The 22,991-nt window shown below is 37.0% G+C and overlaps 1 protein-coding gene across 2 annotated transcripts in view; it reads right to left on the bottom strand.

The window, feature by feature from the left end:
- LOC136836106 (histone-lysine N-methyltransferase SMYD3-like) overlaps positions 1 to 18,266 on the bottom strand; it is a 49,813-nt gene extending 31,547 nt beyond the window's left edge. For both annotated transcript variants that reach the window (XM_067100096.1, XM_067100095.1), the window contains exons 1-4: positions 17,748 to 18,266; positions 12,362 to 12,530; positions 10,436 to 10,505; positions 8,350 to 8,476 (exon numbers count right to left, since the gene is read on the bottom strand). In XM_067100096.1, the coding sequence (XP_066956197.1) occupies positions 8,350 to 8,476; positions 10,436 to 10,505; positions 12,362 to 12,530; positions 17,748 to 17,902 (521 nt within the window). In that variant the 5' untranslated portion in view covers positions 17,903 to 18,266. The remainder of the gene's footprint in view (positions 1 to 8,349; positions 8,477 to 10,435; positions 10,506 to 12,361; positions 12,531 to 17,747) is intronic.
- Positions 18,267 to 22,991: the final 4,725 nt, after the last annotated feature.

Raw genomic sequence — 22,991 nt, 5'->3', positions numbered from 1 at the left:
CAGATGCCATATCGTGGTTGCAAACAAAGTGTTCGGACGAAGAATCGTTTTTTCATATTTATATTTATCACAAGCAGAGATCTGAGTGAATGTGTTCATGGAGAGGCTAAGGAAAAGGAATAAGGTTTACTTGATGACAGCTTACACCGTGTATAGTTTTTTGAATAATTGCGGGTATTCAGTTCTAGTTAGTCCAAGTGCAGAGAGAGAGGAGAGAGAGACTACTCTGTGATAGATTTGTCTAGACTTTATTTTACCAACCCCCAAAATAAATCAGAGAGTTCGTTATTTGACAAACTACTTAATAGATCAGAGAAGAATTATCTAGACTCGCTTTACTTGGTGGTCCAGGAAATCGGGAGAGAGAGAGAGAGAGAGAGAGAGAGAGAGAGAGAGAGAGAGAGAGAGAGGAGAATTACTTTGATGGTAGAGGTATCTAGAAACGATTTACTTCGTGGCCCAGGAAATCGAGAGAGAGAGAGAGAGAGAGAGAGAGAGAGAGAGAGAGAGAGAGAGAGAGAGGAATTACTTTGGTGGTAGAGTCATCTAGAAACGATTTACTTCGTGGTCCAGGAAATCAAGAGAGAGAGAGAGAGAGGTAGTACTTTGGTGGTAGAGTTATCTAACAACGATTTACTTCGTGGTCCAGGAAATCGAGAGAGAGAGAGAGAGAGAGAGAGAGAGAGAGAGAGAGAGAGAGAGAGAGAGAGAGAGAGAGAGGAATTACTTTGGTGGTAGAGTTATCTAGAAACGAATTACTTCTAGTTCAGAAATCGAGAGAGAGAGAGAGAGAGAGAGAGAGAGAGACAGAGGAATTACTTTGGTGGTAGAGTTATCTAGAATCGATTTAATTCGTGGTCTAGGAAATCGAGAGAGAGAGAGGTAATACTTTGGGGGTAGAATTGTCTGGCAACGATTTACTTTTTGCTCCAGGAAATCGAGAGAGAGAGAGAGAGAGAGAGAGAGAGAGAGAGAGAGAGAGAGAGAGAGAGAGAGAGCGCGTATGTTTTGTGATGGATTTATCCGGACAATCTCCCCGCAATCCTCCAGGAAACTCCTTATATATCAAAGGCAATCTCTCGGCATTCCTGTCGAGAGCATAATCACTGCCAGAACTCTCGACACATTTGCTCAGTCCCAGAAAAGAAATTAAAACAGAAAGAAAGAGAAGATATGCGAATAATGAGGGCTCTTTAAACTGGCAGCGACCTAGCGCTGCTCGCTTTCTCTTGATCTCGTTTCAGAATAGATTTTGGGAGGTCGTTCCATCCAGGGGTGCCTCGGAACTAGGCTTGGTCAAGAGTCAAGAAGCTATTCATTTAATTTTTTTTAAGTTTAATTTTTTCTTAGTGTAATTTATGGCAGCAGCTAGTATTGTGTGATTTTCGACATTTTACAGTTACTTCGGCAAGGTGTACGAATACCTTTTTTATTTTCTTGGGCAAGGTGTAGTTTTTTTTTTGGCAGGGCGTACGAGTGTTATTTTTTTTCTTTTCTTGGGCAAGGTGTACGAGTGTTTTTTTGGGGGGGGCGGTTGCAGGGTGTACGAGTGTTATTTTTTTTCTTTTCTTGAGCAAGGTGTACGAGTTTTTTTTGGCAGGGTGTACGAGTGTTATTTTTTTCTTTTCTTGGGCAAGGTGTACTTTTTTTTTGGCAGGGTGCACGAGTGTTATTTTTTCTTTTCTTGAGCAAGGTGTACGAGTGTTTTTTTCCCCTTAGGCAGGGTGTACGAGTGTTTTTTTCTTTGTTTAGGTTAGGAAGGTGAACGAGTATTTTTTTTTGCTTAGGCAGGGTGTACGAGTGTTTTTTTTTATTATTTGCTTAGGCAAGGTGTACGAATGAGTTTTTTTGGGGGGAATTAGGCAAAGTGAACGAGTTTTTTTTATTAGGCAGTGCGTACGCGTTTTTTCCTTGCTTGGGCAAGGAGTAAGGGTGATTTTTTTTTGTTGGGCAAGGTGAACAAGATTTATTTTCTTGGGCAGCGTGTACGTGGGTTTTTTTTTTTGCTTAGGCAAGGTGTACGAGTAATTTTCAACTTAAAAGGCAATGAGTAGGAGTATGCTCTACCTTGCTTAAGCAAGGTGTACAAGTGAGTTTTCTTTACTTAGAAAATGATAATTGTCTCTTATTTTATCCCTTTATAACATCTGTTAGACTAACATGTTTTTGAGAACACTAAAATCTGACAATTTTGAAATTCCAGGAGAATACAGATATACCTTAAAATAAAAGACGTCAGTTACGTACTTTATGACTGGTGCCGGAATTTTTTTTTTTAACATGTCGGGTTTTGCTCTTAATTTGAATGTCATTACTTGTATGTCGCCTCATTTAATAGCACAGCTGTTTCTCTTGTGCTAAAATGATTTTGGAAAAAATTGATCTAAGTTAATGCTAGGTTATTATATATATACATATATATATATATATATATATATATATATATATATATATATATATATATATATATATATATATATATAGCATATATAAATTTATCTAATTTATCAACATAATCATCATGAACAAAAATTGGTTGTGCATAGTTCGTTATGTAAGTCTGGTTCTATTCAGGTGTTAAAAGAATTTAGGTTTTTGTTCGTTGGTTCATGCTAGCAAACCGACTGTAATATCTATTTTAAATCTGATACAAAGTTGAAGCTGGTCAGTTAGTTCAGAAGAAACCACAAGGAACAGAAAAAATTGAGAAGGTCAAAAGGACTCCAGCTGGGAAGCCAAGACACCTTAGCGCCATCATCAGTGATACTTTATAAGACATGCTTCATTCGTCTTGTTTTCAGTGTGTTTCCAAATACATCGTTCTTGCTGACGAAACTGCTTGTTAGGATACTTCACGTTTAAGATAAACCTCATCTTTGAATCCCTGCAGGGGACTAGTGCCGTCAGTGCACCTCACGCAGTGCACTGAAGGCAAAACTTAAGGTTCTTTGCAGCGTCTCTTGGGCCCCTAGCTGCAACCCCTTTCATTCCTTTTACCGTACCTCCTTTCATATTCTCTTTCTTCCATCTTTCTTTCCACCCTCTCCTAACAATTGATTCGTAGTGCAACTTCGAGGTTTTCCTTCTTGACACCTTCCAAACCTTTTACTGTCAGTTTCTGTTTCAGCGTTGAACGACCTCATAGGTCCCCGTGCTTGGCCTTTGGCCTAAATTCTATATTCAGTTCAATTCAGTTCAACTCATCTTTGAATGAAAGCAGAGACTTAATATTTACTTCTACTGTTTGCTTCCCAATAAATCCCGTAGGGATAAGTGCCGTTAGTACACCTCATGCAGTGCATTTTAGGCATTACTTGAGGTTCTTTGCAGCGTCCCTTCGGCCCCTAGCTGCAACCCCTTTCATTCCTTTGACTGTCCCTCCATTCGTATTCTCTTCCTTCCATCTTAATTTCCACCCTTTCCTAACAATTAATTAATAGAGCAGCTGCGAGGTTTTCCTCCTCTTTACTGTCAATTTCCGTTTCAGCGCTGACTGACCTCATAGGTCCCAGCACTTGGCCTTTGGCGTAAATTCTATATTCTATTCTATTCTGCTTCCTAATAAAAAATTGGTCAAGTCTTGTCGGCCACAACCCAGTTTGATTCCTAATACGTCAGGTTAGGTTAGGCTGTTCTAAGTTACCATGAGCTAGTTTAAGTTACGTTGGTGCCGAAATGACTTCAGAAACGGAGTTTTAACTTGATCGCATTACTTGCTCATCGCTTCATTTAATACAGTTTCCTCTCTTTGGGAAAATGATGCTTGCCCAGCCGTTTCTCAAATCTTAGAATAATTTGCGGATAAAAGTGATCTAAGTTAATGCTTGTGTAATTATATATATATATATATATATATATATATATATATATATATATATATATATATATATATATATGTGTGTGTGTGTGTGTGTAATACACACACACACACACACATATATATATATATATATATATATATATATATATATATATATATATATATATATATATAGCCCTACTTATGTAGTTAAGCCTATTTATGTAGTTATGATTTAAGGGTCGTCATCACTGGAATTGCTCCCCTCCCCCAAAAAAAAATGTTGTTTCCTGTGCCTCTAGTGGACATTATAAGGTGTGAGGCTAACATCAGTGAGATCTGAGAACTGCCAAGACGAGTCTTCGTAACAACCCTATACACTCAGCCTCCATTCTCCGCTGAATTACAGCTTCTCACACGCACGTTTACGTTCTCCTCACAATTTTCCAGAAACACCTACCTATAAGCGCGCACAAACGCTTACTGTATCTATTTGAATGTTCTCTGAAGAACGTACATTAATTAGAAATCATGAATGTAAATGCTGCTTTGTAAGTATGTTTACTGAACATATTTGTGGACTTCCATAATGCATGAACATTCTTTGGATAGTGGAATAATGTAGGCGTCGGAGATGTCCAAAGAATAATCGAATAAACAGGAAATGCATTATGGCTCTGTTTCCGCTTTGACGGCCTTTGCAGATGAAAGGGGTTTTCGACTGGTGTCTTTTGCCCTCGGAATGTCCTCTTAGGATGCAGTCGAGAGTGAAGAAGATGCGGAATTCTTTCCTTGATGCGGAATTCTAGTCTAAATGTGGAGTATTCTTCGAGATGTGAAGTTCCTTTTAAACGTATTTTTTTCAAACGTGGTCTTTTTCTAAGGCACGAAATTTTTTCAACATTGAACATTTTACTGTAACGCAGATTGTTTTTTTTTTTTCCTCGATGCTTAGTTTTGAAGAGTATATGCAGATTTTTGTCCTTTCTTCTCTCAATAGAAAATGTCTCCAGAAACTTGAGCAATTTCGAAAGGGTAATAACCTTATAATGTTTTTTTTTCTTTTTGCTCCACCTCAATAGGAAGAAGGGTGGTGTGGGGTGGAGGGGGAGAAGATGTATGCAAAAGAAGTGAAGTGATTGGATGTGGAGACAGCATTTTTACCATATTTATAAGACTATCTATCTATCTATCTATATATATATATATATATATATATATATATATATATATATATATATTTTTTTATTTTGCTCCATATATAACATTTACAATAAAATATACCGTATATATATAAATATATATATATATATAATATATATATATATATATATATATATATATATATATATATATATATATATATATATATAATAATATATATAGGAAGGGAAATCTACTGGTCACTTTTACCAGATACATATGTAATTGTAATAGCCACAATGCCCTCTTAACTTCTCGAATTCTTCGCTTTTTGGGGTTGTCAAGAAGCCGTAAAGATCAAGTGCAAAAAGTGAAGTGGCTTGGATCCGTGGAGACAGCATCTTTGCCATATTAAGCATATAAGACTATATTTACACATATATATGTGCATATACTGTATACAATAATATATATATATATATATATATATATATATATATATATATACATATATATATATTTATATATAAATATATATACAGTATGTGTATATATATATATATATATATATATATATATATATATATATATATATATATATATATATATATATATATATATATATCAATATATATAATGTCTGTTTATATAGCCCTTCATAAACCACTCTTAGTTATGTCTGAGTCTTTGTGACGGGGTGTCGTCATAGATTTCTTCCAGGGATTGGAATGTTATTGTGTATTTAGGATACAAAATAAAGTCTTGCGTACTATGAAGTCGCAGTAACGCTAACGACGCAGGTATTACAAAACACGTTATCGGGCCAGTACTGTTGTTATATTGCTGTAAAAAAAATCGTTGAAGTTCTACATTGGGTGAAATAGTAGTTTGTCGATACCAGTAGTGGGTACTCGTTAGAAATGTTTAATGGCTTTATGCTGAAAAATACCAGAAAACGTGCCCTGGACTGTTTGCGACTCGTAGTTGTTAAATTTTTCAGGCAAATTTTGGTGTCTTTTTTTTATTATTAAGACTAGGTATCAGCATGAGGTTCGTGACCTCCTTGTGGTCGGAAAGGTTTTTCAAGTGTTAATTTACTAAGTGGCTTCAGTATCCCTGCTGTATTTTCACTGTAATTTTAGTGATTGAATACATCATAAACAAACCTCGGCATCAACAAACTTATTGTATCCATCGCAGTGCCGTTTTATGCTAAGTTACTCCCGATGTAACCTACAACCAGTCTATATTCAGTGTTCATGGGATTCGGGTCGTTGGAACGGTACCAAGACTGAGGGGTTACTTTGAGGGGCAGATGTTGGGAACCAAAAGTAAATATATAAATAAATAAATAAATATACTGTGTATCTAAGGCCATTCTTATTAAAAATTAACTAATGGCTACAGATTAATGCCCTGGCAGTGACTGTGCAGTGTACAGAATGAAAAGGCCAAACTGAAGTCCAGGATCATCTAAAATGCCCAGCTTTTGCAGAGTAAACATAGTGTTCTTGAGTTTCGTTGGCGGATCTTATTCACACGCGGGGAATTCAGCCTACGTCCTTGTAAACTATTTTGTCGTAAAGCATCGGTTAACACGTTTATTTCCTCCTGAAATGTTACTTAGAGCTTCTCTTATTTGTTGCTGTAAACAAGTTTGGATTTACGCGTCAACTATTTATTTACTTTTTTTTGTCTCGGAATTCTTTTGCCACTTTGTTGTTTGTTTGTTGCTCCTCCTTTTTTTGTAGTGTTTTGTGTTGTTTGTAGTGTTTGGACTATCTTTGAGTACTTGAATTTCATGCGTGTATTATCATATTCGGTAGAAGAATGTGGCGATTCGATATTAAGCAAATTAAAACTCGCGCCGTGGATTGGAAAATTTAGTGTTGCCTTAGAAATGGCTGACATGGAGTTATGCACAAACTTGTTCACTTTCGGGTTTCGAATGATAGCACAGAATTTTGTTATTTTTGTTTTTTTTTTTTTGTTTTTTGCGAGCAATCCCTTTTCAGGTCTCCCTCTCCTTACCTCTAACATTTCTGAAAAATAGATTTTTACAAACCTGTCATCATCCATCTCTTCCCATAACTGGACCACCTCAAAAACCTCTTGATTCATCCTTTAGCCTCTTAACGGTCGAGTTCATTCTCATACGAACACTTTTACGTTGAAATCAACGAGGCTGTTTACAGTATACGTTCCGTTGATCGTTCGTCTGTCGCGCGGCTCGGATATGTTTGGAGGGAGTCTCTGACGAACAAAACGCACACAGCTCTTTGCAAAGTTTGCAACACTTGGCTACTGTTACAAACTTCGCCATCAGCCTTCATGGCGAGGATGGGTTGAATACGATTTTAAGTACAGAACTTGAATACGACAGGAGTGTTGAGAGTCAAAATCTTGATAGCCAAACGGACAACTTCCTGTTTCTTCTGGATCAAACTTAAAATGCATAGGTTCGAATCCTGGCTATGGAAGATGCACTTATTATATATATTCCCTTTGGTTGTGAGTTATTTTGAAGTTACCGTAAATTCGATATCAAGGGATATTTGTGGCTAAACATTTGTGAGAATAGTCTCGTGTGTATAAGTGACAATGTTATTATAAAGTTAAGTAGCCTATATCTTAGTTTAACCAGACCACTGAGCTGATTACCAGCTCTCTAGGCTGGCGAAGGTTGATTTATTTTATGTGGCTAAGAACAAATTGGTTACCTAGCAGCAGGACCTACAGCTTATTGTGGAATCGAACCACATTATAGCGAAAATGAATTTCTATCTCAGAAACAAATTCCTCTTATTCTTCATTGGTGATCGGAATTCGAACTCGCGGCCAACAAAGTGGTAACTGAGAAAGGAACCCGCTCGCCCAACGAGGAACTAATGTAAATAGTCATGTGTAACAAGCTTAGCCTATTAATCAGCAGAGTCGAAATCGGTTTTTAACTCTTGATAACCGAATGAATAATTCCGTTTCTTTTGTATCAAAAACCAAAAGGAAAAGTTCGAATTCTAGTCAGGAATGCACTTATCATACATAAATAATTAAATAATTCTAATGGAGAAGTGAATTCGATATTAAAGGATGTTTGCGGTTTAATGTTTGTGTGAATAAAAAGTCACGCGTGTAAAAAGTGATCGCCCATCCTAAACACAATTTGTGTACTATATGTTATACATTTATAAATATAATATATATATATATATATATATATATATATATATACATATATACATATATATATATGCATATATATATATATATATATAATTATATATATACAGACAATATATATATATATATATATATATATATATATATATATATATATATATATATATATATATATATATATGTATGTATATATATGTATAAAGAGAATAGAAAATCTTTCCGCTCACCTTCCATAGATGCCCAGGAAGTCGGCATAGTTGGGCAGATTGTCCTTTCCCATGTACTTCTGCAACCTCGGAATCAGGTCATCGACTTCCTTAGTTGCTTCCTCGTCCTTCTTGACGTCAGCGTAATCTGCAGGAGACAGAGGCAAATTCATTATTGTTATGATGTCAATTTTCCAAGGTAGGGTATGAGGTAGAAAGGGTGACGGTGCAGTGGGCAGGGGGTCGATTAGTGGGGGAAAAGAACTTGGGTAGATTGAAGCCACGTTCACGCAAGTTATTCAAAATGGCGTTTATAATTGTCAGTTGAAACTCTGGCATCTTTTGAAATTTTGAAAATTATTTTGGCTGGATATAGGCTATATAGATATGTTTCATCCAAAATGATCTCTTTGATGTTCGTTTTATTAGATCTCTTGAAATTGAATCTATTACGTATTTAATTCGGACAAAGTATGGGGTGCCACTTTTAAATTGCCATTTTGAATCGTTCGCTGTTACATTGTATGGTTACAACGTTTCTACAAATCGGTCGATTTACATGGAGATCAGATACTGGGGGTGACGCCAGTTAAGACACAACCAATCAATCAGATTTTGGGAGACAGTTGCACACTAGAAAGAAGAAAACGGGGAAAATTTCGATGATTCTGGAAGATTACACCAAAGCCAGGTTTGGTTGTAAGGCAAGCATTGTTTCGTCTTCAAGGTATGAGGAAACCAATGTCAGAAAGCCGCGTTTCTTTTAAGTATGAGGTAATGAAAGAGTATTTTTCACATGACTTCGCACAGAGGCCATACATAAAGAACTTTAAATTTGCCTGTAAAAGCATATTGTAGTTTTGGCATTTCATTCTTTCTCAGTTTTGAGAGTCATTTGCATCTAATAAACGGACGAAACATGCTCTCCTTGGAGATTACCAAAGGGTAACAACAGGAATCAGGGTTCTGAAACGAAGACAGGAAGTATTTATTATTCAGAATAGATGAAAAAAAGGTCCATTTATTGCAAGGGATGACTAATTGCCATTTCTCATTTTTGGGAATTATTTACGATCCGTGAATATAAGCCCCGTGCGTGGAAGCCGAGGCCTCCTCACTTATTGGTAGTGGAACCTTTCGTTTCCCTAATTAGACACTTGGCAAACTGTGAATCTACTTTGTAATGGAGCTTAAACAAATAGATTCCATGTTTATTAATAGTCTAGGATATAACGTTAGATTCTAACTTAATTTTGATTTAATGCAGTTCATCCGTCTTTTTTCATAGTCATGCGTCGCACTGTAGTACAATTTTAGAAATGCTCAAACATTCATGTATTGAGTCTTCGAAGAGAAGTTTAGAATACAATCTCATCTTCGGTTGCTTTTAAAAGTTCCATTCTTTTAAACGTTATGATTATAATATGTTAACCATTAAACTAGTCTATTCAGTGGTGTAATTCCTTCTTGCATATTAAATCATGCACACCTAATGGTTCTGATCTCTATAGGGAAATCTTAACTGATAAAAAAGGGGAACGCCTTAATTTTGAAGGGATAAGGAATAGAGACGTTAAAAGTGACTGCAAAAGTACAGAAGCACTAGTTTCGGGAGAATTCTTCATAGTTATTCTATAAATAAGCACATACTCTAAAAGCTTTGGTAGCTGGTGGTATTCTGCTATGCTTTAAGTAATGAATAGAATATCAGTTTTTCTATATAGAGAGTTTTTAGAACTCATAATTGGGGTGTGGAAATAATCTAGAATTATTGTTAACAGCAAAATGAGGAGCTTCACAGTCTTTTCACGATGAATGAAATAGTGAGCGATAACTGTTATTTCGAGCATCTTTAGAAATTATGTGAAACTGTAAACATTATTTAAACAAAAATGACGGATCACAGAATCGTAATGAATGTCACTAAAGAAGAGCGGGTGAAGCGCAACAGCAAAAGCTATATCTGAATCTAACGGAATGCATCTCGTTGCATCACGGGCCCTGCTCGGAAGATCTCGCGAATCATGAGAAATGGCTTTGTTGTTGTTTTTACTGAGAGAGGCGAGCGCCATTAAAAAAAAAAGATTATATACTGGACACAACTTACGGTTCATGAGATCCCTGAACCTTCTGCCATCTTTTCCGTTATATTTTTCCACTATTTTGCCACCCCCATTCTGAAGGAAGGAAGGAAAAGGCCTTTTTGATTTCTGTTCCTTCGGAAAGTTGGTAACAACTAAGATAGTAGTTATAAAGGTTATATTGGCACAGTTGATCTTATGTCATTTTGAAAGTTTTGTTGCAACTGAGACAATGACCATGATTGCAGTGGCGTGCAGACACCTGTCCCAAAAAATGATGATGGTGACTTTATTAGAGCCCTCATTATGATTCATAATGGTGATTATGATGACTCGTCGGTAAGATGTAGCTACAAAGACCACAATTATATATATAACAAAAGTTATAGCGGCACACAATACTTTTGAAAACTGGTTACCTGGTGATGTAAAAATAATAGTGATTGTATTACCACACAAACACACCTGCCGTTAATGATGATGATTGTGGTAACAGCTCATTATGATTTATAATGGTGACGATAAGTGAACTGATGGCTGTTATTGCTACATAATTAATTCATTAGCTGGCGTATTAATTTAAGCACTCTTTGATAAGGAAACTTATTCATTTTTGCTTCTTATGAATTTTACTTTTTAAAACTGCTTGATCTATTTGTAAAGTGAAAATTCTCTGTCATCAAGAAATTTAGTCAGAAGTAGAGAGCTCTAATGAGGCTGAGTTAACTTCATAACGTTAAGTACTTGGGAATGTTGGCTCAAAAAGAGCATGAGAAAGATGAGAACTATCTGCTTTATAGAATATGCAAGTAAATGTAATTATATAACTGCACTGAAAACAAACTACATATCATCTGCTTCGTCTGCTGCTCGATGGTTTCTGATGAATCTGCAAATGCCAACAAAGTTGTCATTAAGAAATGCTAGGAAATGCCTGCAGCAATGCCACATGCTGTCCACGCTGTGCCAGTGCTGTCTAGAAGGAAATTGGTGGTATGTGATAAGCGGAGAAAAATCATGCTGTTCGATTTGAGAAAAGATGAAGTTAATCAAGAATAAATGATAAAATCACAATAAATAAAATAAAATTAATTGGGACAAAGAATCAGTATGGTAGGAGATTCGTACACATCATATATGCTTTCAGGCTCGTGCTGCCATTACAGATTGATCGTTTAATATCTACAAATATGGAAAGGTTAAATGTTTTGGGTAATAAACCAAATTCATTTGACAGTCTCGTACTGTCTAATTTGACTTCTTCCCTTTTTCATATTTATGATAAAATTCCACCAATCATGACGCAGGCTCTCTCTACTGTAGAGTCGAGATTCTAGGCAGTGTCACCACTGGCAAGCTCTGTTGGACATCTGTTTCTTATACCTCTGATGAATGTTAACTTTGCTAACTTTAATGGATGTTATTGGCTGCCAACTCTATTGGCTACACTGAAGCAGCCATGAACATACAAGCATCAGACTGGCTGACAGACCTTTTTAACAAATGCTGTACCTCATCCGGTGCACTGTAGGCATTACTTAAGGATCTTTGCAATGTCCCTAGCTGCACCCCCTTTCATTATTTTTACTGTACCTCCGTTCATATTCTCTTTCCTGTTACTTTCCACCCTCTCCTAGCAACTGATTCATGATGCAGCTGCGAGGTTTTCCTCCTGTTTCAGCTTTCAAATCTTTTTACTGACAATTTCCGTTTCAGTTCTGAATGACTTCATAGGTCCCTCCCAGTGCTTGGCCTTTGGCCTAAATTCTGTATTGTGTTCTACAGTGAATCATCAACAAATGAGAATATAATACGAAAGAATAACAGGTAAACAATCAACATTATGAAAGGCGGAAAAGAAGTAAACTTAAATGACACCGAAGCATTTACCCTAATTAATCATTCTTAGAGACTGAGAAGAAGATAGACAGAAAAAAAAAATTCCGTTGTACCTGAAGTTTGAAAATGATGCGCGCCAAAAGCCTGACGAAGGAAGGGGGCACGTCATTTTGCATCCTCTTCAGATTGGCACACTCGTACTGGTGGAACTCCCAGCCGAGCCTCTCGCACCCAGAGCTGCAGTACCATTGGAAGCGGCATTTCTTGCAAGGTTTCAGGAGCCTGTTTTTTTTTTTTTTTTGTTTTTTTACCAGGCAAAAAAAAAGGAGAGCAAAAATGGCTGGTTATTTCCTTACTTTTATATGTATTTAAGGGAATTTAGAGGATTTTAATTGTTCCTACTTTTATAGTATTTCAGATAATATGCTTGAGTTGATTTTAGTGTGGAATGGAAAAAACGCATTTCCATACACAGATACTTACATATATATTGGCATCATTACGCTGTTCCCCCCTTAAAGCATAGCTCCAGAATAAAGGCTAATCAACGATCACTGCTACATTTGTACTTAAACTGCTGCAGACACATTTCATAACATTAGCCGCTTCATACACTTACGAAGAAGGTTCATCAGCAGGACGTTGAACCCATTATGCATGCTGCGCCATCTATCTCTATCTTGAATCTTTTTTATTTCTTTAGATATATAAAGCAGCTGATGTGGAGGATTTCTGCACAGATTCAGCAATTGAAAGTATCAATGCAACGGTGACTGTTGTATTATTTTTCTCCGAAGCTAAGCCCTACTGGGGGAAACAGCTTAAAGTTTGTATGTACATTATGTATATATGTGTGTGGGTGTGTGTGTGTATGTATGTATGCACATGATGACAGTCATTTTTCAGCAATTCTCATTTAATGTTGATGAACTTTTAGTGTTTATTATGTTGCAACATCTCACCCAGTTTCCTGTACATTTTCCCGCCTTTAAGGCTTAGAGTTCTGAAGGGAAAGACAAAAATGATTGTGGTTTGTGCATCATGTATTTATCCTTATGCCCTCAGTTACTTCAGTCAGTAACTCGTGGGTATCATCAAGGGAATTTTGCAAAGAAACTGTAATGTTTATATGATGGCAATGCACCGGTACAAGTAAAAATTAAAATAATGAGAATAGAAGTGATCATTAACAAAGAAATATGGTATGGGACAGACTTGGACTGTCGGCCAGAAAGCTTTACAAGACTGGCTTATTATTTGGCTCTAGCGAGAAACCTGAATGCCTGCATTAGAACTTCTTCCTGCTGGATTTGAGGATGTAGCCTGAGGAAGCTGTAATCTTAGATCACAGAGAGCTGCAGCTTGACACTCATTGCTTCTGCATTCAGCAGCCTGCCACAGTTATCCACAGGCTGCTGCAGTAGCCTGTGTTGAATATTAAAGTATTCTCAGACTGCATCCTCCCATCCAGCTGGTGGAAACCCCACTGTATTATTTTTAATCTTTACTTTTATTCACATTTTTAATTCTAGTTTGTTCGGCCGCACAGTCATTATATAAGTAAAAAATTGTATTTTCTTCGTAAAATTGCCCTGATGGGGTTCATGGTTGAAGCAGGCGTTGGCATAATGATAAATTTGTGTATTTTCGTTCAGGTTGAACTTTGAAGATACGAAAGGTACAGGAAATTGACGAAGTGTTGTCATAAAATAATAGATGCAACATATGCGTATGTGTGTGAATATACGAGTATATGTAAATATATATACATACATATATATATATATATATATATATGTATATATATATATATATATATATATATATATACTATATATATATATATATATATTGAGTAAGACTATGTGTTATTTATATATAACTATAATTTATATATATATATATATATATATATTGAATAAAAGACTGTCAATGTGTTATTTATTATTCTGTCTATTAGTATCTAATTGAATTATTGTATTGAATCTGCAGTGAAGTTTATATTAAGTGACAGATTCAGTCATGACTAAATCTCAAGCCTCATCGGCTGAATACTGTAAGTCACGTTTAATAGAACAACAAAAGTCTGTTTACAATGTAATGGCTGACTGGAAGCGTCGATAAAATTGTATTTTGATATGTCTGATAAAAATTTCTTGTCCTTATTATGCTGCTGTATTAAAAAAAAAAAAAAAAATCAAATGCTGTTTAAAATATCCAGCATTGAAAAACTTAACAAGCAAAAGCAAAAAAAAAAAAAATACTGCAGCGCAAGGGCAGCAAGATCAAGAATCCATTTTCGCATCAAGTAGGAGAAAATTTTGTCTTTCATTTCTCCACCATCAGACAAAAAGCAAAGAAAAGTCAAATAGGTTTATCAAAAGGACAAACAAAATTAGACTGTAAGAAAAATATACACGTAGTTGATATCAGAGAGAGAGAGAGAGAGAGAGAAAACTAGAGAAAACTGCAGAGAAGTAACTAATGAACACGTGCTACCATCATCACTGTAAGACCAGTATATTTTTAGACATTACAGCTACAGACTTGGAGGCAAATAATTGAACAATTATACATCAGTGCAGCTGACAAAAAAAAAAAAATTATCCTATAGCTGCAAGCAGGGAAATAAAATTAGTTCATATTGTGATGTACATTTCCTTGTAAATTGATAATTCAGTACCACTTATTCTTAAACAAAAGACCCACCCGTATATGATAATACTAAGAATTCTTAACATTAATTCCCATGGGAGTATTTAGAAAACCATCATCTGGTCGTATAGGTATGTGGTTGTTTTTCCAGTTCTCATGTGTCGTTTTTACCCGAACTGATGTTAGGGTTGTCAAGTGCTAGCCTACAGACATGGTATCAAGGTGACGTCTCACGAGCACAAGTTGTCAGCTATCTTTTAGCATCTTGCTGCCCGAATTTTGCACCGAGTAGCCAATACTTGTGGCCAAATTGACATGCATGATGTTCATGGATGTCCGTGTGTTGTCACTATCGTGCGTGACTGTAGTTTAGTTTGAGTAAAAACATTGGCATTTGGTGCAACCCATAATGGCGGCAAGATGCTAGAATATGGCTGGAAACCTAGTTGCTTGATAGCGTCTGTATCTGTGCCAGCTAAACCATTGGTTGCCAGTCAGATATGCTTGATATTACCCGTCTTGAAGAATGCTATTACTTGATACCAACAGAAAAGTTACTTGTCATCATCTGAGAAGTATATCTGCATTAATCCTATTGAATGGAGTCGTTAATAATTGTCGGTATCAGACATGGTATTATCTGTCACCGTAGACGGTGAAAGATAATACCATCTTCCCTTCTAGTAAACTGGAATGTCAACAGAAAACTTACATTTTGGCCAACAAAGTGTACTATTTTTTATTTTGAAATAGACTTTAACTTGTATCAAGAATTTACAAGAATTAATTACCTTAAATGATAGTTTTGTAAGCCAACTATGCTATGATGTAAGAATTTTGTTAACCTGGCTGTGGGATCAGAATTCAATACGTCCTTATATATGAACCCCTTTCATGCATGTTTTTGGATATCATCCTTTGTAAAATTGTCTTCTCTGCTCTTGATATGATTCTCTATAATGATACAAGTGATTAACCATCATATCTTTATCTTGAATGGTGTCTTTCATTATACGCGGATGGGCAAAGTCAGACTCGGTGGCTCTCTTGAGGATGTTTCGAAATCTAGAGATACCCTTTGCCCTAAGCATGCAGTCTCTCTCGCGGCGTATAGTGAAAGAAACCACGGTGATTTACTCTTGCTTCAAAAAGGAAAAGGATTTTACGCAGGATATATCAAGCTTGTCAAACCTCGTGGTCCCCAAGAAGCCAGGCTCGCTTACATTCTGAAAATTGGGGAATAGCCGTCGGTTAAAAGGAGTTGAGGAGGCATGGCACCGCTTCCTCACGAGATCATAAAGACCACTTAGGTAATCCTTCTTACCGTATTTTTTTTATCTAGTCATGAGGTGCTTCTACACGACACTGGTGTTCCCTTGTGTAACAGTGACAAAAATGATTTATGTGTAGTGAATAATATTGAATGTTGATGCAACCACGTCGTAAAGTTAAACTTTGACCATCAAGTTATGAAAAGTTTTCCCTCTGTTCGGTTGGCCCTGGTGAACTTTTTCTCCTTTGCTTTTATCTATTTTTTTCTCCTTGTTGCTAATTCCATTGGTCTCCCAAATGAACCATGTGATACATAATTCTCTGGGCTTGTGTGGGTAATTTCGTCCGTGGAGGCGAGTGTCTGGTCCAAGATGAAAATTTTAGGCATTTAGGAAATGATAGTTTTGATAAAAGTAGTTAATATAAAACATGAAATTGTAGGTATTAGGTATAATACAGTTTAATAAATGCGATTAATATGAAATATAAAATTTTAGACAAAAATAATACTTTAATAAATGCACTTAATATAAAATATATAATTTTAGACATTAGAAACAGTAATTTACTAAAAGCACTTAGCATAAAATATATAATTTTATGAATTAGAAATAGTAGATTATTAAAGGCACTTAACATAAAATAAAAAATTTTTATGCATTAGAAATAATTTTGATAAATGCACTTGATATAAGATAATGTGTACGTGAAAAAACTGTTTAGAAATATTAGGGCATATTTCATCAATACATTAATTCACTGTATTCTTCTGATATAGATAAGGCTTCATATAAAATACCAATACTGTATGTTATTTTTAAACAAGCCACTCTCCTGAAGTGAAGTTAATGTTGACAGTAGACGATTTCACGATATTTTATTTTCCTAATGGCCCCTTCTGCATACAGCTCTTTATGAGAATCAAGAATTAAATGTTTGAATTTATAATGGTTCAGTTTCTGTGAAATGATGAAAAACTTAACACTGAACAATATGTATACAAGGTGTTTTTACGCGCCGGAACCTGTGCTGGCGCAAGCTCAGTTTTATTTAACGCAAACGTCAGTCAGGTGATGTCAGTGAACTCATAAACACAAAACTTCATGAATAGGGTGGTACCTCCGGTTACCGATGTCGGTCTTTTTGAAAACATGAGCTTTTAAACGCTTTAGAGATGAGGCTTTGTAGTTGCACAGTCCATTCGTCTAAAACTACCCGCATACAATAAACATTCCATTATATGGTTAAGTAACGTTACTGGTGGTGTTAATAAAAAAAAAAAAGAAGTTATTACAGTACATTACTTTTTCCTTAATAAGAAAATCTGCAGCGATTATTACAGATGATGCGTTTTATGTTAAGGAAACCTTGTGCACTGCATATAAATATATGTTTAATGTGCATGCACTGCACATAGATATATATTCGTTTTCTTTGGCGTACTTTCAACAAAACATGCCTTTGTTCACAACCAGACATAGTTCCAGATCCTTGTAAATATGTGAATGAAGTTCACTATTGGATGAAAATACCTTAACAGTTAAAAGACATTCCTTAAACTGGTATCCTTACGTGGTACGGGAGAGGCAGTAGCCGCAGTATTCCGCAATATGATTAGAATTGATGGCGAAGGCGAAGGGCTCCGAGTTGATGATGAGGTCGCCCTTGGAAATGGGCCTCTTGTTCAGGAGAGTCTTCGCCTGAAACCTGACGTAGTAGTCCCTCATCTTCGGCAGTTACTCCACCAGGCGTTGAAGAATTTGACACCACAACAGAGAGCTCCTCTCTCCTCACACAGGAGCTTCGCTCCACTTCTACACAGCACAGTTGTACACTGTCGGCGAAGAAGCCTAGACCGCACCCAGAATATTTCCCCAACGTCACGGCCTGTATGCCTTCTTCGGCTAAGTATCTCTCTCTCTCTCACGAAGCTCTAGGTGACGCGGAGTCTCTATTTTCTTCCTGGGACGTCTTCTCTCTCACTATCTCCCCTGCCTGCTGCCTGCCGCTGCACGTAGTGTTGCTGGCTGTTCTGGTGCTGTGCCAGGGAAGCCTGTTCATTACAGTACCTGCGAGAGGCGACTAGTCGCCAGCTTCGTTTTCCTTCCCAAATCACCTTGGTTCTCGATTTCTTCTTTTCTTTTTTCTTTCTTTTCTGGGCGTACCTTTACTTTCTCTGGTTTTTACGCAGAATTGTTTCTCTCTCTCTCTCTCTCTCTCTCTCTCTCTCTCTCTCTCTCTCTCTCTCTCTCTTTTACAAATATAGGTGAAACTTTTATAAAAGCAGACAAGACGTTTAATGATAAAAAATAGGGGTTCTACTTATTGAGTACACACACACACGCACATATATATGTGTGTGAATGTATATGCATTTAATGTTCGGGTGTGTAGTTTATATCCACTTGTATTCGTGTTTACAGTTAATAATATAAGCTGTCTCGAATCTATTTCGTGATCTGTATTTTCATTTGTTCAGGATTATATATTTTTGTTAGATGTGAATGTTTGAAGACTGTCAAAATTTACCTACTCATTGTACAGGACTCCAGTTTCCATACAATACGACAGGAGATTTCAAAGAATTTTAGGATAACATTAAATTATTTACGTTTTGATATAGATAGAAAATAATTTTAATTTCTTTTTCTATGAAATTATAATAAAGCAAATACCGGCAAATTCTGAGCCCTCCCTCTTCTGTCCGTTGGGAACTTTCTTTTAATTTTTGCTCCCTCTTTTTTGCATTCATTATCAGTCAGTGCTTTACTAACATGTAATCTAGAAAGCTTTTTAGTCCTTATTTCCATTTTCCTTTTCCTTTTGGCCTTTAGCTGCACCTACTTTTCAGCCTTTTACTTTACTTCCATTCCCGTTTTAGCCTTTTGACTTTACTTTCATTCCCGTTTCTTTTCTTCAGTCTTGCTGTCCAACACCTCTTAGTGCAGCTGTAGGGTTTTCTCCCAGTTCCACCTTGAGGTCCCTACTTCATTCCCTTTGTTTCCATTTATCTAACCATTCAGCCGATCCAACTACCCCTTTTCACTGTCTTAAGCGCTGAATGCTCGATAATGTTTCCCATTTCAGCAACCTGATGCAACATCTGTACTTGGTTGTTGAAAAGTAATTGAAGCAGGCGAAGTGGTAGCAATGCAACCAGTGAAATAGCAGTGCGGACATACTTATTTCCATCAGTGGAAGCATGCTACTTAGATGCTTTCTGTTCTAATGCAATAGGATCTGAGCACATGGTATTGAATCTTTAACTGCCTGATGCCGTAACACTTACCCAGGACCCAACTAAGAAAGAGTCATTGAAGTATATGGTTATGTCGAGAAATGCTTTCATAGGTTTGTGTAATCTGATCCTTATTCTTCATCATTAGGTTTACAGGGATTACATCTCTTAGGTTGTTGCTGTTGTACCACGGATTGCTCCTCACTATGTTGCACTGGTACTCATTTAGTCTTTGTATTGTTAGTATAAAATATTCTTCTAGCAGTAATTATTGTTATGTATTGTTGAGATATCTGCTTTTGATAGCTTGCGATTGGAAAAGTGCCTACATTAATAATACTGTGGATGACCTGAACCACATGGTGTAGGTGATGTAGGTGACCCACAACCAAGGGGTAGCATGGGTACGCCATAATGTCTGCCAACCGCGGCTAATATACCAAGGTGCAGCAGTAGAGTATGGGCCACACAGAGCTTCAGAGCTACCAAGAAAGCACTTGCCAATGCCCCAACACTGTATCCTCCCATCTGTTTGGTAGGAACCACTGATCTGCACCTCTTGAAGGAGTTCCCAGATGTCTTCTGGCCAGGACTTCACCAGACTCCTGGAGTACCTGTCAAGTATGGCATCCTCCATCATGTCAGAACAATGGGTTTCCTGGTCCTCTCCAAGTTCCACCTTCAGAGAGATGGAATGGACGGGCCTTTGCTATAAGAACTCCAGCCCCTGGACCTCACCACCCCAATTGGTCAAGAAACCTGATGAATCGTGGCGCCCCGGCAGAGACTACAGGCAACTAAACCTTCGACCAGAACATAAGCAGTATCCATTTCCCAGTATGGTGGACATTGCGTCCACCCTCCATGGGACAAGAATCTTCTCTAAGTTTGACCTAATGAAGGGGTACTTTAAAAGTTCCAGTCTGCCAAAAAGATGTCCCTAAACTGGCAATCATCATGCTTTTCAGGATATACACCTTCAGTTACTCAATGTTTGACCTCTGGAATTCAGGGACTACTTTTCAGAGGCTCATGGATAACATCCTGGGTGACCTCCCCCTCTGCCTCTGCATCATCGACAGCATGCTCATATTTTTCAGAAACCATGAAGAACACTAATAAAACATCAAAACTATGCCATCCTTCCTGCAGGACAAGGGCCAGATCTACTGCTTAGAAACAAATCACATAACAGTTGAAGCATACATTAATTGTCATCAGACAAGAGCACAAACAGTCACATTTAATCTGTCTGCCCCATTCCTGATGAACCTACTGTCTGATTCTGGTGATAGAGATACAGCTCTGCCTCCAAAATGTCTCAGACTTAATGAAAAAGGCAGGCTATGTCATGGAGGTGATTGTTGAAACTCTCTGCACCTGCATTATATGCTAGCTGGACACACAGAGGAAAAGATTGCATGCAAAAAACTCCATCAGTTTGTCACCATAGAGTTTTCCTTGCCACTGCCCATCCGTGCCAGACCAGCCCTCAGTCTCCTCAATATGCCACAGGGGGACAACTCAGCAAGGGCTTTCTGGGATAAACTAGAGTCCTTTCCTACTGTACCAAAGCATGATGCAGGAAGCAAGTCATAGGTCTACCTTGACAGGAAGATTTGGCTCCACCTGCTTCCAACCAACATCTGTACTGCGCTGCTCAATACTGAAGGTGTGCCATGGTGAACTTTCTGAAGAAGGTGGAAAAAGTGCTGGATGCCTCCAAAGCCTCACAGCACAACCCACGCCATCTGTTAGACCAAGAAAAACACCACCACCACCATGAATGAACAAACGTCTGTACAAGGCACAGAAAAAGGGGTGTCCCCAGCTGGCTGAACTGCACATCTGTTATCATGTATTCAGAAAAGTGGTCAGTAACTGGAACCTCGGTTGCAGCTGGAGAAGAATGACCGTGAGGTAGAGAGGATGCTCTGCATGCCTGCCGACCTTAGCAGCTGAACTGAGGTTTGACAGCAGAGCATGGGGCCGTACAGCCTCAACCATAGCACCTATGTATTTCTTGGTCGGATAAATGCATTGGATTCAGAGCTTGCTATAAATTCGTTATTTGAGTACAGGAATTAACAAGAGTGGGGTAGTAGAGAATGGGACCATTGAGACAAATACTAGTGATTTAAAATGTAATGTATATTGGCAATGTAGAATTTATCTCAAGCTGCAGTGGGGTCAAGAACTAAGACACAAAGAACAGCTGATGATGTCAGCGCAGCTGATGATCTGGTGACAATGGAACTACTTCCACACCACAAGGGCAGCTTGGAACTTCAAGAGCTATCTAATCTACTGCAGCAGGAGGAGAGCTTGTTGTAATTTTGAAGAGCATAGAATATTGTCATGTGGTATTGAATATTAGAGTTCCATATACCACTACCAAAATCAATGAAGAACAGTTGAATTAAAAGTTGAGGCATGCAGTGAAAAGAGTGGTATTTAGATGAAATTGAAATTTCAAAAATTTATTGAGGTTTATAACTTTACAACTGACTTGATAAAGCTACTGTCGACAGCCGAGGTGATTAGGTGAAAGTAGTCGCGCTAGAGTTTGTATGCTACCCTCTGGTGAAAGCCCATTTTAAAAATGATAGAGGATTATATATGTAAAATATATATATATATATATATATATATATATATATATATATATATATATATATATTATATATATAACATGTATATTAAATTATAGAGGATTATATATATATATAATCCCCATAATTTCTAAAATGAGATTTTCACCAGAAGCTTACAAACTCTGGCTGTTTTACTTCTTTCACCTAATCACCTCTGCTGTCCACAGTAGCCTTATCAAGTCAGTTGTAAAGTCATAAACGTCAATAAATTTTCGCAATGTCAGCTTCATCTAAATACCACTCTTTTCACTGCATGCTTCAAATTTTATAAGTTCTTGGTAAATTACTGGATTGTAATTTACCACAGATAATTTTTGTTACGTTTTTCTGTTTTAAATTCTCATGCATATCGCGAAGTAGTTCTCGCTTTACTACGAAACAGCGATGCACTCCATAAAGAAACAACAATTACCGTACTTGGAAGCATGTTTTCCCATTGGTATGCAAACAACTATATTTTTTTATTGCACTTTTTTGCCCACAGACATCGGTATTTCCGCCATAAAGGTGGAAGTTGTTCCGCCGTGGTTATGTTTTAGAATTCCCTCCTTTGTTAAGTATGCATTGCATTCCCTAGTCAGCAGTTCCAACACAGCTGTAACACCCTGAAAATGCCACATCTCTTATTTACCTCCTTTTACGTTCGGCGTTTTTTTTTTCTTCGCCTTCGATGTCGTCTGTTCCATTTTCTTTATTCCTATTGTGATTTGTGTTTCATTTTTTACAGTAGGCGTATTAATGTATTATTATTGTTTTTTAATAGCTTTGTGTCGCTGTTTTTGTCATCAGACTTGATCTACGTTACCGCCTCTCCAGAAGGAGGTTATATTTCGGGCTACTTTGTTTAGTTTAGTTTGTTAGCAGGATTATGCAGAATTTTGATTCTGGATTTTTGCAAAAATTTTTAGGAATGTAACTTTTGAC

The sequence above is a fragment of the Macrobrachium rosenbergii genome, chromosome 56 (assembly GCF_040412425.1).
Source record: "Macrobrachium rosenbergii isolate ZJJX-2024 chromosome 56, ASM4041242v1, whole genome shotgun sequence".
NCBI lineage: Eukaryota > Metazoa > Arthropoda > Malacostraca > Decapoda > Palaemonidae > Macrobrachium > Macrobrachium rosenbergii.
The sequence above is the reverse complement of the archived record's forward strand: the minus strand, read 5'-3'. Positions and strand labels throughout refer to the sequence as shown.